This window comes from Oryctolagus cuniculus, chromosome 1 (assembly GCF_964237555.1).
Source record: "Oryctolagus cuniculus chromosome 1, mOryCun1.1, whole genome shotgun sequence".
Lineage (NCBI taxonomy): Eukaryota > Metazoa > Chordata > Mammalia > Lagomorpha > Leporidae > Oryctolagus > Oryctolagus cuniculus.
In genome coordinates this window covers 61703679-61717882 of record NC_091432.1, presented here as the reverse complement: position 1 = coordinate 61717882, position 14204 = coordinate 61703679, and the positions used below count along the sequence as shown (strand labels likewise).

At 36.4% G+C, this 14204-nt stretch overlaps 1 protein-coding gene across 1 annotated transcript; it reads right to left on the bottom strand.

Annotated features, from left to right (window-relative positions):
- Window positions 1-12793: 12793 nt before the first annotated feature.
- Window positions 12794-13744, bottom strand: LOC100349637 (olfactory receptor 52A5-like). The gene has a single exon (XM_002708742.3). The coding sequence runs from the start codon at window positions 13742-13744 to the stop codon at window positions 12794-12796; it is 951 nt and encodes a 316-aa protein (XP_002708788.3).
- Between the last annotated feature and the right edge of the window lie 460 nt (window positions 13745-14204).

Genomic DNA, 14204 nt, shown 5'->3' with positions numbered 1-14204 from the left:
AAATTTTTATTGACTTATAGTCGTGTACATCTTCTATCCACTCAAACCACAATGCTTTCTATAGGGGTGACAGTGTTCTTCTGAACAAAGTTTTTCTTAGGACACTCTCCATCATATCATCTGTCAGTACAGCACATTGTACTGTGGGTTTCCTTATGCTTCCAAGGGACTTATTTCAGAGTAAAAACTATTTGACTTGTCACCTACTAACCTTCAAGGGGCTTTCTGACTGATTATTTGAAGCCAGTATGTATCTCTCCTTACAAAATGTATATATCCCTTAATTTTTCAAATGTTGAATAAATACAGATCACAATACTTTTTTTTTAATTCCTGCAAACATCACAGTAACAACCATTTAAGGAAAGTATAGACAAGCACAGTGATGATGCAATAAAAAAAACATACTGGAAACAGGAAAATCTGCCAAGCCTTCTCATTCTTCTGTAATGTGGAAATGAGTTCACCTTGACAGATTGTCTCTGAGATATGAAAGGGCATTGACAACCCATCACAAACCAATTGCAGGAGCTTTTACTGCTTCATTTCTTTATTTTTTAATTTTTTATTTAGTAAATATAAATTTTCAAAGTACAGTTAATGGATTACAATGGCTTCCCCCCCATAATTTCCCCCCCACTCACACCCCTCCCATCTCCCACTCCCTCTCCCATTCCATTCACATCAAGATTCATTTTCAATTATCTTTATATACAGGAGATCGATTCAGTATATATTAAGTAAAGATTTCATCAGTTTGCACCCACACAGAAACACAAAGTGTAAAATACTGTTTCAGTACTAGTTATAGCATTACTTCACATTGGACAACACACTAAGGACAGATCCCACATGAGAAGTAAGTACACAGTGACTCCTGTTGTTGACTTAACAATTTGACACTCTTGTTTATGGCATCAGTAATCTCCCTAGGCTCTAGTCATGAGTTGCCAAGGCTATGGAAGCCTTTTGAGTTCGCCGACTTCAATCTTATTCTGACAGGGTCATAGTCAAAGTGGAAGTTCTCTCCTCCCTTCAGAAAAGGTACCTCCTTCTTTGATGGCCCTGTTCATTTCTTAAAATATAATCATAATCTGAACCAAGCTTCCTTTTCTGAGTCTTCTAATTCTAGAACACTTCTTTTTAGCAAATACACAATATGATAACTAAGATGCTACCCACTTTGTAAGTTAATACTACACACAAATTAAAAGTGCATTTCCAACAGATTTATTCATATACATTTTGAGTATCTTATATATTATGGTGTCGTTTCAAGCAATTAAGGAACAATGATATGTTTACGCATTATCTATTTTTGAAGTGTGTACATAGTGAGTTACTGTAATTCAAACAGTAGCATTTACCATTTATTAAATATACATTATGCATTATTTACCATCATAATATATTTGAACATTTTAGGTTGCCCTTTCAAATTCCAATCTACAGCAAGCTTGGTGAGTGACTTGAAGGATCTGAAAGCCATGGGCTATAAAGATCTTCATAGAAAATTTTCTGTGATACTATCTAAATTAGATATCAGGAAGTGATGTCACACAACTGAGGGAATATCAAGGATTCAATATCTGTGGGACTTAATGACTGGGCCTTAGAGAAACTGAGGTAAATGAGGGTTAACCACATTCTTCAATTGAAAAATACAACACTGGATGATACAAAGCAACAACCTATGTGCATCATACATTGTAAGAGTGAAGAAAGCTTTCATTCACCATTGTCATCTCTGGATGAAGCTGAACCATCTGAAAATTTGAGTCTCTGTTAATACACCTAAACTGTTAGGGTTTCCTAGACTCTAATTCCAACTCCAGATAATTCTCAGGTTATAAAAGTTGAAAGGAATTAAATGATCTAAATCCAAACTCCTTACCAGAGGTAACACATGCTCCTGAAAATACCAAATATCTTTTTTCTCTACACTGCCCCTAAAGTTCACCATTGATCAAGTCTTCAGTTTTCAAGTAACAGAAACCTCTTTTTATTTCTGAAGTAGTCTGCCATATTGCAGGATGGCACCAAACATCATTAAGCGGATCCTTAAATTGCCTGCCTCTTAATGCCTGGTAGTGGTGCTAACTTACATTCTAATAATAGGATTTTACAGAACCTGAAGCAATCAAGGAAGATCTCCATTGATTATCTTTCTTCTCCCTTGAATCAGTTACAAAACTCAGTACTTGAATTTTCTCATTGGTAAAATATAGCTAATATATAGAAATACAATACAGGATGACCGTGAAAATTAAATGAAATATTCTATTTCAAGTACTGAGATAAAATAATAAAATGCACTATTTTCTCACTAAATGCTATGTATTAATCCACAGAAATTTATCCACTTTTGCATTAAATGCCCTCAGACATTTGGTAATACAGTGAGCATTTCCCTATATACTTTCCTGAAGTTCTAGCCGAAGGAAAGCATTCTGTTCTTTTGTCATCTCAACTATCATTCTCTTGAAGTCTTATTTTTCAGATTAACTTTAAAATTTTGAACCAGTTTGTTTTAATGTAATTTGGAAATATTATAGAATGGATACATTATGATGAGACAAAATCTTTACAGAATTTGAATACTCAGTTTCTTTAAGCATCTGTTGCTTTTTGAAAATCATGCTGGCATCATATTGGGCACAAGCATGCATGTTCTCTAGAAACTTAAATTTCTCCACTACTGTGTATATTCTGAAAGCCAAAGACTTACTGAGAACTATTGATGGACATATGAGCAGAAGCCACAGAGTGGGAATCTTCTTGATGTTTCAGGCAGGGACCAATGAGTGTTTTATACTATGTAGCATCCTTGGGGAATTGAATTTCTCTATTCACTATGGGACAATGATGTCTTTCTATAAAAGATAAAAAGAAAGCAGGAAATGTTTCAGATATTGGAAATTTCATTGCCTAAAAGGGATTCAAACATTGAATCTGTTCAAACTACAATTAACATGAAAAAAAAGTTGATATTACATTAACATGAAAAAATAAAGTATCAGAAAGAAAAAAATCAAACTTAGCTTATTTTTTGGATTTGTAACAAGATATCTCTCCTTAAAAATGTATAAGAGAAGTGAATATGCTAAGACGGCACAAAACAAACCAATGACAGTTAATAAGAAAGAGAAAAATATCTTGAGATATTCAGAGTCATCCATACAGATATGCTGATAGAGAAATGCAATGAATATTTCCAAAATATAAATTCATTATAACTAATAATAATTTTATTTTGTCCAGTACAGTGGATGGCGATTTATAAAGTGTACCTTAGAGCCACAATCACTGAGTCTCTTGCACATGATCTTACATGAAAAAGATTTTTCCTAGATCTATATCCTATCTCACCAAGATGTATCGATCATGTTTAGCAATATGACATGATGGTTTGTATTATCATTATTTCTAATTTCATTGCCAATCACAATGCTTTTAAGCTAAGAACCAATATTCATTTCCTACATTATCTAATGGAGTGAGTGGTTTGTGTCTTAGGAAAGGGATTTAAAAAGTAAACTTAACAGAAATAAGAGTTGAATGATGGTTACCAGACGCAGGGTTTGTTGGTCTTTGGGAAGATGCTGGCCCAAGAACATGAAATTTTAAGATAGGAGTAATTGGTTCAACTGCTCTATGAAACAACATGGTGACAAAGCTAATAACCATTCTCTTAGGGCTAAGATTAGATTTTAGGTGTTCTCACCAAAAAAATCTAAGTATGTGAGGTAATAATACATTGTCAATAATGTGGCTTACCTGTTCCAGTGTATAGAGGTACAAATATGATATTGTACACCATAATGATATGTTCAACTTCTATTTGTCTATTAAAAGAACCAGGTCCAGTGTATGTATAAATGGAATAATATTATGTAGAAACAGTTCATTTTAAAGTTTGACGATATTTCTAAAGCTTTCTTCTACAATCTTATTTAGTTCTTATGCAGATGTCAAAAAAGGACTGCCCAGTGCATTTAATTTTCATGCCTCTTTAAACTTCAGCTCCTCAGCCTTCACAGCTCCCCAGCTTTTTCTTTTATTTTAGATAGTTATCAGTTAAATTATTGAATAATTTAGATAATTTTTATAAAGGATCCATAATTTGATTAGGATGACGACTATGTGATTTGTTTTGTGTTGAATTGCAGAAGAATATGCTTTTCTTCTGATGACCAAATCTGATGCTCATATGTTCTAATAATAATGACAGAATTTTCAATCATTTAATTAGTGGTTTTCACCCCAGTATACTCAATGCAATTACAATTATTCCATTTCTAATTGATATTTAGCAACAATGACTTGTAAGTCCATGATTTTCATTTTTTTAATTTTAAATACAACTTTTTATTTTTATAGCTTGCTTGATTTATTTTGATAATGTTTATAATTTTCAGAGTAGAAGTCCTACAAGTATTTTATGTTATTGTAAATATAAATCTCCAACATGTCTTAGAATTTTACACTTAATGGAACTTATTATTTCCTAAGTATTTCTATACTGTATATATATTTATAAGAAATTTTCATCTGGATGTCATATCTTCTAGTCTTGATAAATTCCCTCATTAATTCATTGTATTAAATTTATTCCATACTCTTTAGATTTATTGTATTATAAAGCTCTGTATAGGACAAATAAAGATTGTGCATTTGGGATTGTATATCTTAGTTTTAAGCCATGAATATGGGAGACAACAGTTACTAATATCTGTCCCTCTCTATTCTTTTGAGAATCATCATCAAGAGACAAAGAATCTTAGAAAATGGAGCAGAGCTATTTATCAGATCCACAACAGCCAGACTTAGCTTTTACTAATTTGATTAATATATATTCTGAACAATTTTAGAAATTATAAAAATATAGCCTGTATTTCAATATCATTTAAATGTTCAAGTACAGTGGGTTAGTGTCCCTTTTTCCCCACATCCTCTCCAGCATCTGTTGTTGGTAGATTTCTGAATGTGAGCCATTCTAACTGGGGTGAGGTGAAACCTCATTGTGGTTTTGATTTGCATTTCCCTGATTGCTAGTGACCTGGAACATTTTTTCATGTGCCTGTTGGCCATTTGGATTTCCTCTTTTGAAAAATGTCTGTTGAGGTCCTTGGCCCATCTCTTAAGTGGGTTGTTTGATTTGTTTTTGTGGAGTCTCTTGATCTCTAACCCACTGTTGGTGGGAATGCAAAGTGGTTAAGCCACTATGGAAATCAGTCTGGAGATTCCTCAGAAACCTGAATATAACCCTATCATTCAACCCAGCCATCCCACTCCTTGGAATTTACCCAAAGGAAATGAAATTGGCAAACAAACAAGCTGTCTGCACATTAATGTTTAGTGCAGCTCAATTTACAATAGCTAAGACCTGGAACCAACCCAAATGCCCATCAACAGTAGACTGGATAAAGAAATTATGGGACATGTACTCTATGGAATACTATATAGCAGTCAAAAACAACGAAACCCGAACATTTGGCAACAAGATGGAGGAATTTGGAAAACATCAGGCTTAGTGAAATAAGTCAGTCCCAAAGGGACAAATACTACTTGTTCTCCCTGATTGGCGACAACTAACTGAGCACCAAAGGGGAAACTTGTTGAAGTGAAATGGACACTATGAGAAACAGTGACTTGATCAGCTCTTGTCCTGATGGTTGATGTACATGTAATACTTTATCCATTTTAGTATTTTCTTTGTTCTAGTACCATTGGTTGAACTCTGTAATTAACACACAATTATTCTTAGGTGTTTAAATTTTAACTGAAAAATGATCCCTGTTAGGAATTTGCAAAACATTATGTTGAGTGAAATAAGCCAATCCCAAAGGGACAAATACCAATTGTTCTCCTTGATAGGTGACAACTAACTGAGCACCAAAAAGGAAACCTGTTAAAGTGAAATGAACACTATGAGAAACGGTGACTTGATCAGCCCTCACCCTAACTGTTGATGAACAACTTAATATGTTATTCCTCTTAGTATTTTTTTTGTTCTACTTAATACCTTTGGTTGAATACTGTAATCAATACAGAATTCTTCTTAAGTGCTGAAACTTAACTGAAAAGTGATCACTGTTAAATGTAAGAGTGGGAATAAGAGAAGGAAGAGATGTGCAATTCGGGACACGCTCAAGCTGACGTACCTCAAACGGTAGAGTTAGAAACATACCAGGGGATTCCAATTCAATCCCATCAAGATGGCATATACCAATGCCATCTCACTAGTCCCAGTGATCAATTTCTGTTCACAATTGATCATAATGATAGGACTAAGAACCAAAGGGATCACATAAACAAAACCAGTGTCTGCAAATACTAGCTGACAGAATAAAAAAGGGAGAGAATGATCCAACATGGGAAGTGAGATACACAGCAGACCTATAGAATGGCAGATGTCCTAAACAGCACTCTGGCCTTAAGGCATGCGGATCCGGCTGAAAAGCTCATGAGAGTATTTCAGGCATGGAAAGCCAAGACACTCTGGTGAAAAAAAAAAAATGACCTAAATGAAAGATGTCTGTGAGTGAGATCCCAGTGGAAAGAACGGGTCATCAAAGAAGGAGGTACCTTTCTCTGAAGGGAGGAGAGAACTTCCACTTTGACCATGGCCTTGTCTAAATATGATCAGAGTCAGTGAACTCAGGGGGCTTCCATAGCCTTGGAAGCTCATGACAAGAGCCTAGGGTGATTACTGATGCCATAAACAGGAGTGTCAATTTGTTGAGTCAACAACAGGAGTCACTGTGCACTTACTCCTCATGTAGGATCTTTGTCCTTAGTGTGCTGTACATTGAGATCTAATGCTATAACTAGTACTCAAACAGTATTTTTCACGTTATGTTTCTGTGTGGGAGCAAACTGTTGAAATCTTTACTTAATGTATGCTAAACTGATCTTCTGTATATAAAGAGAATCGGAAATGAATCTTGATGTGAATGGAAGGGGAGAGGGAGTGGGAAAGGGGAGGGTTGCGGGTGGGAGGGACGTTATGGGGGGGAAGCCATTGTAATCCATAAGCTGTACTTTGGAAATTTATATTCATTAAAAAAAAAATAAATGTTCAAGTACAGAGTCTGGTTTATTGGCATAGCAAGTAAATCTTGCCTGCAACACTGGCATGCCATATGAGTGACTGTTAAAGTCTCAGCTGCTCCACTTTGGATGCAGGTCCCTGCTAATGGTCTAGAATAATCATAGGAAGATGGCCAAAGTACTTGAGCCCCTGCAATCCAAGTGGAACACCTGGATGAAGCTGCTGGCTCTTGGCTTCAGCAAGGTCAGACCCTGAAAGTTGCAGCCATCAAGGGAGTAAAGCAGTGGATGGAAGATCTCTTTCTCTCCCTCTCTCTCCCTCTCCCTCTCTCTCCCTCTCCCTCTTCCTCCCTCTCTTCCCCTCCCCCCTTGCTCTCTCAACCTCTTACCTTCTCTCTTTCTCTGCCTCTGAATGTGTGTGTGTCTTTCTCTCCACTTTCTGTAACTCTGACTGTCAAATACATAAACAAAGAGCTGGCGCTGTGGCACAGCAGGTTAAAGCCCTGGCCTGAAGTGCCAGCATTCCATATGGATGCCGGTTATAGTCCTGTCTTCTCCACTTCCAATCCAGCTCTGTGCTATGGCCTGGGAAAGCAGTGGAGGATGGCCCAAATCCTTGTGCCCCTGCACCTGCGTGGAAACCCTGGAAGAAGCTCCTGGCTACTGGCTTCAGATCGGCACAGCTCTGGCTGTTGCAGCCATCTGGAGAGTGAACCAGCTGATAGAAGATCTCTCTCTCTGTCTCTACCTCTCTCTGTAACTCTGCCTTTCAAATACATAAAAATTAATCTTAAAAAATAAATACATAAATAAATATTCAGAAGATTAAATTAATATAAATATAATATTTGATGTGAAAGACAAGCAGACTTACTCTCACAATTCCAAAAGTTCTCAAAAATTCTATGTCTATTGATGTACCCATGAAGGGAAGGTGTATCAACGTATGCCTAAATGTCCCACACTGGAGTAGCACTGCTCAAGGAAAAATTGCCGCTGAAGGCCTGACATGAAGTGACAGATTCCTTCAAAGAAATAAGTGCAGAAAACCCTCAGAATTTGCATAGCATCCTTCCAAAAATGAACAATTAGATGAAAGCCAGGGAAAAATGAAAAAGGTCAATGCCTTGTTGCTCTTTCATCTGAAATTCAACATTAACATTAAGAAGAAAACGTTTTGCCTCTATTGCCAAGCTTACAGCAATGCCTTTAGAAAAAAGCCCCTAAAGATTTCTTGGATAAGACCCTGGAGCACAGGCAATTAAAGCAATAAATAGGCAAATGGGATTATATCAAGTTAAGAAAATGCCACACAGCAAAGGAATCACTCAGCAAAGTAAAGGAACAACCAACAGAATGAGAGAAATGTTTGCAAACCATTTATCTAATACAGGATTAATATCCATGATATATAAGGAGCTCAAGAAACTCAACAACAGCAAACCAAACAATCCAGTATAAAAGTAGGCTAAGGGAAAAAAAAATGGGCATTTCCCAAAGCATGAAGTACAAAAGGCCAACTGACACATGACAAATACTCAGGATCAGTAGCCATCAGGAAAATGTGAATAAAAATTGTAATCAGTGTTCACTTCATCCCAGTTAGAATAGCTGTCATCCAAAAATAAAAAAAAAAAATAACAAATGCCAGACAGGATGTGAGAAATAAAGTACCTTAATATACTGGTGGTGGGAGTGCAAACAGCTACAACCATTATGGAAGACAGTATGGAGATCCCTATCTAAGCAGGACAATGTGATGAAAGTAAAGTTAATCTGGCAACAGCTAAGGCAACCAACAAATCAGATTTGATTCACTCAGACTTTCCAGCAGCTAGTATCACAATACCCATATGCTCACAGTAGGAATGGGAGATGACTGTTTTGTAATAAAACTGAAATTGGCACTTTATCAAAACTAAGCATGGAGTGACAAGATTGGCAGCCCTGAATGTTACCAAAGCGCCTACTTTAGTGATCAGCTTGTGGATAAAGATGATGCTAATAATTTATGGATAGAAGAAGGTCACATACTGGTCCAGGGCTGTGATGAGTGGAATGCTTGATTCTATACATTTAATGAATGAACCACACTTGAAGCTAACAAAAATTAATAGTTTTGTAGCAAATGAAACCAGAAGATTCCAAGCATCTTGGGCATAATGCTGCTAGCAAGAGAAATATCTGTGGCTCTGAGCATGCCTAAGAAAACTATGTTGGCTCATGGAGGCTATGCTCCAGTTTGATGACGATCAGAACAATAGATTTCCAGTCATAGCAATGACAGTAAGCAGTAAAACTCTATTCTTCCCATGTGTCATTAAGCCAGGAACTGTCCATTTTGGCCTATAAAATCTGAGTTTTTCAAGTATATTAATGTAAAAATTTCCCATGAGAGAGAATAGAGATAGAAATAACTAAAATTCAAGAGCATAACATTTATATATCTATATGTAACTGTCATCTGGAAATGTATTCAAATCCATGTACATTTGAAGATTGTGTACTCAAGTTCTGGGCTTCTTTTAAAATTTCTAACAGCATTATATGTTCTTTTGACCAGATAGCTAAAGATTGAAATATTTAAAATTCTACTTATCTATCTAAAATATTTGAAATTCTGTTGTGCACTACAAGGTACTCAAAGAAAAGGAATCTGTAAGAGACAAGAGAATAGGGAGCTTGTGTTTCCATTTATATAAATATTCCTATTGATTTTTATCTCCTTTGTATTTTTACTAGATATTTTCTGCCTATATTTTCTTTTATGATGCTGATTATCTTTCTTTATTACTATGTGTAGCACATCCCTAAATATAATTTATAAGGCTATTGGTGGTGACAAATTCTCTCAATATTTGTTGGTTCTGGAAGGTCATTCACCTTCATTTATACATTAAAACTTCTTTGAGTACAGTGTTCGTGGTTGACAGGTTTTCCTTTTAGGAATTGTACTATATGTCTCCATATTCCCCTAACCCATAGAGATTCAGTTGAGAAATCTGCCCTCAATTTTATTGGAGATTATTTAAAGGAAATCTGACATTTTCTCTGTTAAATTTTAGGATTGCTCCTTTTTGTCTAAGTTTTGAAATTTGTCTATAATGTATGCTGTTGAAGATCTATTCTGATTATATACATCTGAGGTTCTTTGTACTTCCTGTACTTTGATACTTTGATGTACATATCTTTCTCCAAATTAGGGAAATATTCTGCTATTGTTTTATTTCAAAACTTTTCTAAACCATTCTCTTTTTCCATTCCTTGTGAAAATGCATATATCTATGTATATATAATACTATATTTTTATGTATATATACTACTATATACACATATAAATATATATGATTGTTCGATGGTATCTCATGGATCTCAAACACTGTTTTTGTTTTTCCTAATATTTTCTTTTATGATTTTTCCAAAGATTGTTTCTAACTCAGCCATTGTTTCTTCTGTCTCACAGAATCTGTTGTTAAGGCTTTCCTCGGTATTTTTATTTGATATATTGAAATCTTCATTTCTAAAATTTTAGCTTGATTTTTCTTTATTCTCTCAATATCTCAGGATTTTCTCATACTTGTCATATAAAGATTTAATAATCATTTAATTGTTCTCTGCGTTTTGAGTAATCTTACAATCATTCTTTTGACTTAATTTTAAGACATTTTGTCATTCTCATCTTCACAGTCTAGTATTGATATAGTATTGTGTTCTTTTTGCGGAGTCTCATCATCTTTTTTGTTTATGTTTCTAGTATTTCTATGCTACTTCTTATGCATCTGGATAACACTTGTCACTATTTCTTCTGAATTTTTTTGTGGAAATGTGCCTCCATGACTTAGTGGAGTGCCTGCATCTTCAGCATATACCCTAAGGTGTGTGCTGGCTGGGGCCAGAGTACTTTGGCCAGCATGTGTGGGTGGTGTAAGAGTCCAGAGTGACACTCAATTTGGGTGCAGTACATATCCTCTATCGTCAGCAGCTGTCAAGGATGACTGCACTGGCTGGTATGTTTTCAGCCTCAGTTCTTCTCTTTAATAAGGTAAACCAACTGACTAGGATGAACACACTTTGCATGTGCATCCAATCTGCTCAGCCACACAAACTTTACAAAGGAACTATACTCTCTGTAGCTCTACACAATGTTCCTCTCCGGCAGGGAGTTCTGAGTTTCTGGAAATAGAACAAGTGATTTCCCAAAGATCCAGCCACATCCCACAACTTTCTCAGTTTGCAGGTTTACACATAACTTCATAGTTACAGGATTCCCACAGTCACAGGGTGCAGGGTATCTACTCACTGCTTTGCAAGTTTCTGCTTCTGTGGAGGGACTGCCCCATACCCAGAGCAGGCCACCCACTTGACAGCACTCATCTGCTGCTCCACCTTGGCAAGCAGAGTCTTGTACTTTGGTGTGGGAAGGTGTGGGAAGCAACGTGCCCTCCCTTCACGGATCCACGTGGACACCTGCACCTGCCCACTCCACAGGCTGGACTCAACGTCTGTGGGGCCTATGGGTTTCTCCCACTAACAAGATCCAGCAGTGGCAGGCAGGCCAGAGCAGCCTCCACTTGTCTTGTTCTAGGAAGATGGCACTTGCTTTCACTACCCTCTGGTGGAGGGAGGAGAGAGAAAAAATATGCCCTCTTTAAGTAGGTACCCTGCCCTCCACTAGTTCTCCAGGCCAGACACAGTGGGAACCTCAGAGTGCTCCTTCAGACAAGGTCACCAGTGGTGTGTAGGCAGCTGCAGGCTTCCCCCACCTCACTCTGGGATGAAGGCGTCCCCACCATACACTAGACAAAGCAGTTGCAGGTAGCATTCTGCCAGCTGCTGTGTGTTTGCACAGACTTTGATGCTCCATGGCATCTCCCTGCTGTTCTGTAATATTTCCACTGAAAACTTCTCTCCAACAGTTCTCCAATAAAAATCACTAACACGTGTAGGTATTGAAAGGAGGCTTCTTATATACATTGTGATAACCATGTGTTCCTAAAAAAATAATATTTGTCAATAAGTATTTTTCATTTTAAAATGTTTTTCAATGCAAGTCCTTGGTGATTATGATGTTTGAATTTCATAATATAATTTGTGTACTGCCTTACTGACTTTATATTACTTTATATTGATCAGTAGTTCAGAGAAAGTATATAAGACACAAATAAATGATTTCAAATTTGTCAAAATATATTCAAGAATAAATCAAGGAGTCTTCAAAAGTTTAATGGAAAATGTATGCTAAGAAAAATTATTCATAGATAAAATGTTTGCATGAAAATAAGCTCTCCTTTTGCCTCATTTTTCCTACAAATCTTTTATATCACCTCTTATTAGAAAGTGAGACATAGAGTTTGAAGTAGAAATTGTCTTAGCAGTTTGAGAATATGGATTTATTGCATGCATCATTGAATCAAGTACTTTTTTGAGATTTTATTTTCTACAGGTTAAGTAGTACTAGGGTAAAAGCTCTAGATTTGAACTAGACATGCCCAAAACTGAACAATAAAAAATTTGAATCTCAACATAAGAGTGATTTTTTTTCATTTTCATGAGAAGACAATTAAGGTATTATTTGCATGAAGGTCTACTGAATACTTGTATATATTATGAGCATCTAAAATACAATTTTTAAAGTTATATATATATATTTATTGAAGACACAACTTTTGAACACAGACACACACACTTGTTAAATAGTTATTTAAAACCTAGTTAAAATTTCTAGAGGAGTCAGCAATGATCAGGAAGATTGTTTAGTGCACAACATTTTCAAGACATTGTCACGGATTTGTTTGGTCTTAACTCCATAAACAATAGGGTTGAGAAAAGGTGGGACTAACAGGTAAAGGCTTGACAAGAGAATATGAATGTACTTTGGTATATGAGAACCAAACCTGTGTGTGAAGAAGGAGAAGAAAGCAAGAAGGTAGAATTGCAGGAAGACACAAATGTGGGCAATGCACGTATTGAAGGCCTTGAATCTTGCCTCTTTCTCAGGCAGTTGAAAGACAGTGATAAAGATTTGAACATAAGACAAAGTAATAAAGATTATGTCAAACCCTAGGATGGTAAAGGCAACAAACAACCCATATATCTTGTTGACGCGAACATCTTCAGCTGCCAGTTTCACAATGGCCATGTGTTCACAATAAGAGTGGGCAACAATTGTAGTTCGATAGAGCCTAAGGCGGCATTTGATGAGAAGTAGGGATGGGATTGTAAGGATAATGGGCCTGAGTGTCACAGCAACACCAATATAAGTCAAGAGTTTTCGAGAGAAGAAAGTGGCATGTCTCAAGGGGTTGCAGATGGCCACGTAGCGATCCAAGGCCATTGCCAGCAACACACCTGATTCAGTTGCCTGGAATGAATGAATAAGCCCCATTTGCAGCAGGCAGGCATCAACATAAATCTCTGGCATATTAAACCAGAAGATTCCTAACATTTTGGGAAGAATGCAAGTGCTAAGTGCAATGTCTGTGGCTGCCAACATGGCCAGAAAAATGTACATGGGCATGTGGAGGCTGTTTTCATTTTTGACTATAACTATGATTAAGGAGTTCCCAACCACAGCAATGATATACATGGCACAGAATGGAATCCCAATCCAACACTGCACTGACTCCAGGCCGGGAATCCCAATGAGTGTAAATACAGATGGCATGAAGACTGAGCCATTCAATGGGAGCATGGTGGTTTGGTCAGTAGATTCTGCTTTATCTTCTGTTTCTTGTCAAGACCTGACGACTTAAAAATCAGAAAAAAATTATTCATTTTAGCATAATTTACTTTAGTTAGAATGATTCATTATACCTCTTCTACCTTACCTCCAATCTTCACATTCCATACATCTCCATATTTGAATAATTTTTACATGGACACCAAAATGGACCACATGATTTTTTTCTGACCAAGACTGCTGGGCCAAACAGACTCCTTCTACCTTATGCTTGCTTTCATCTTCTTAGCTTACTTGTGATTTATTAATTGAATTAGAGAGGGGGAGATCCTTTAATGTAAAGATATTTAAGGAACTAGACTCCACCTATGACACTCACACACACACACACCAAAACTCCACGGTGATAGTAGAGCATTCAGTTTAGTTTAGATCAGAAAGCAAGTTTGACTGAATTAGTGACATATTCGCA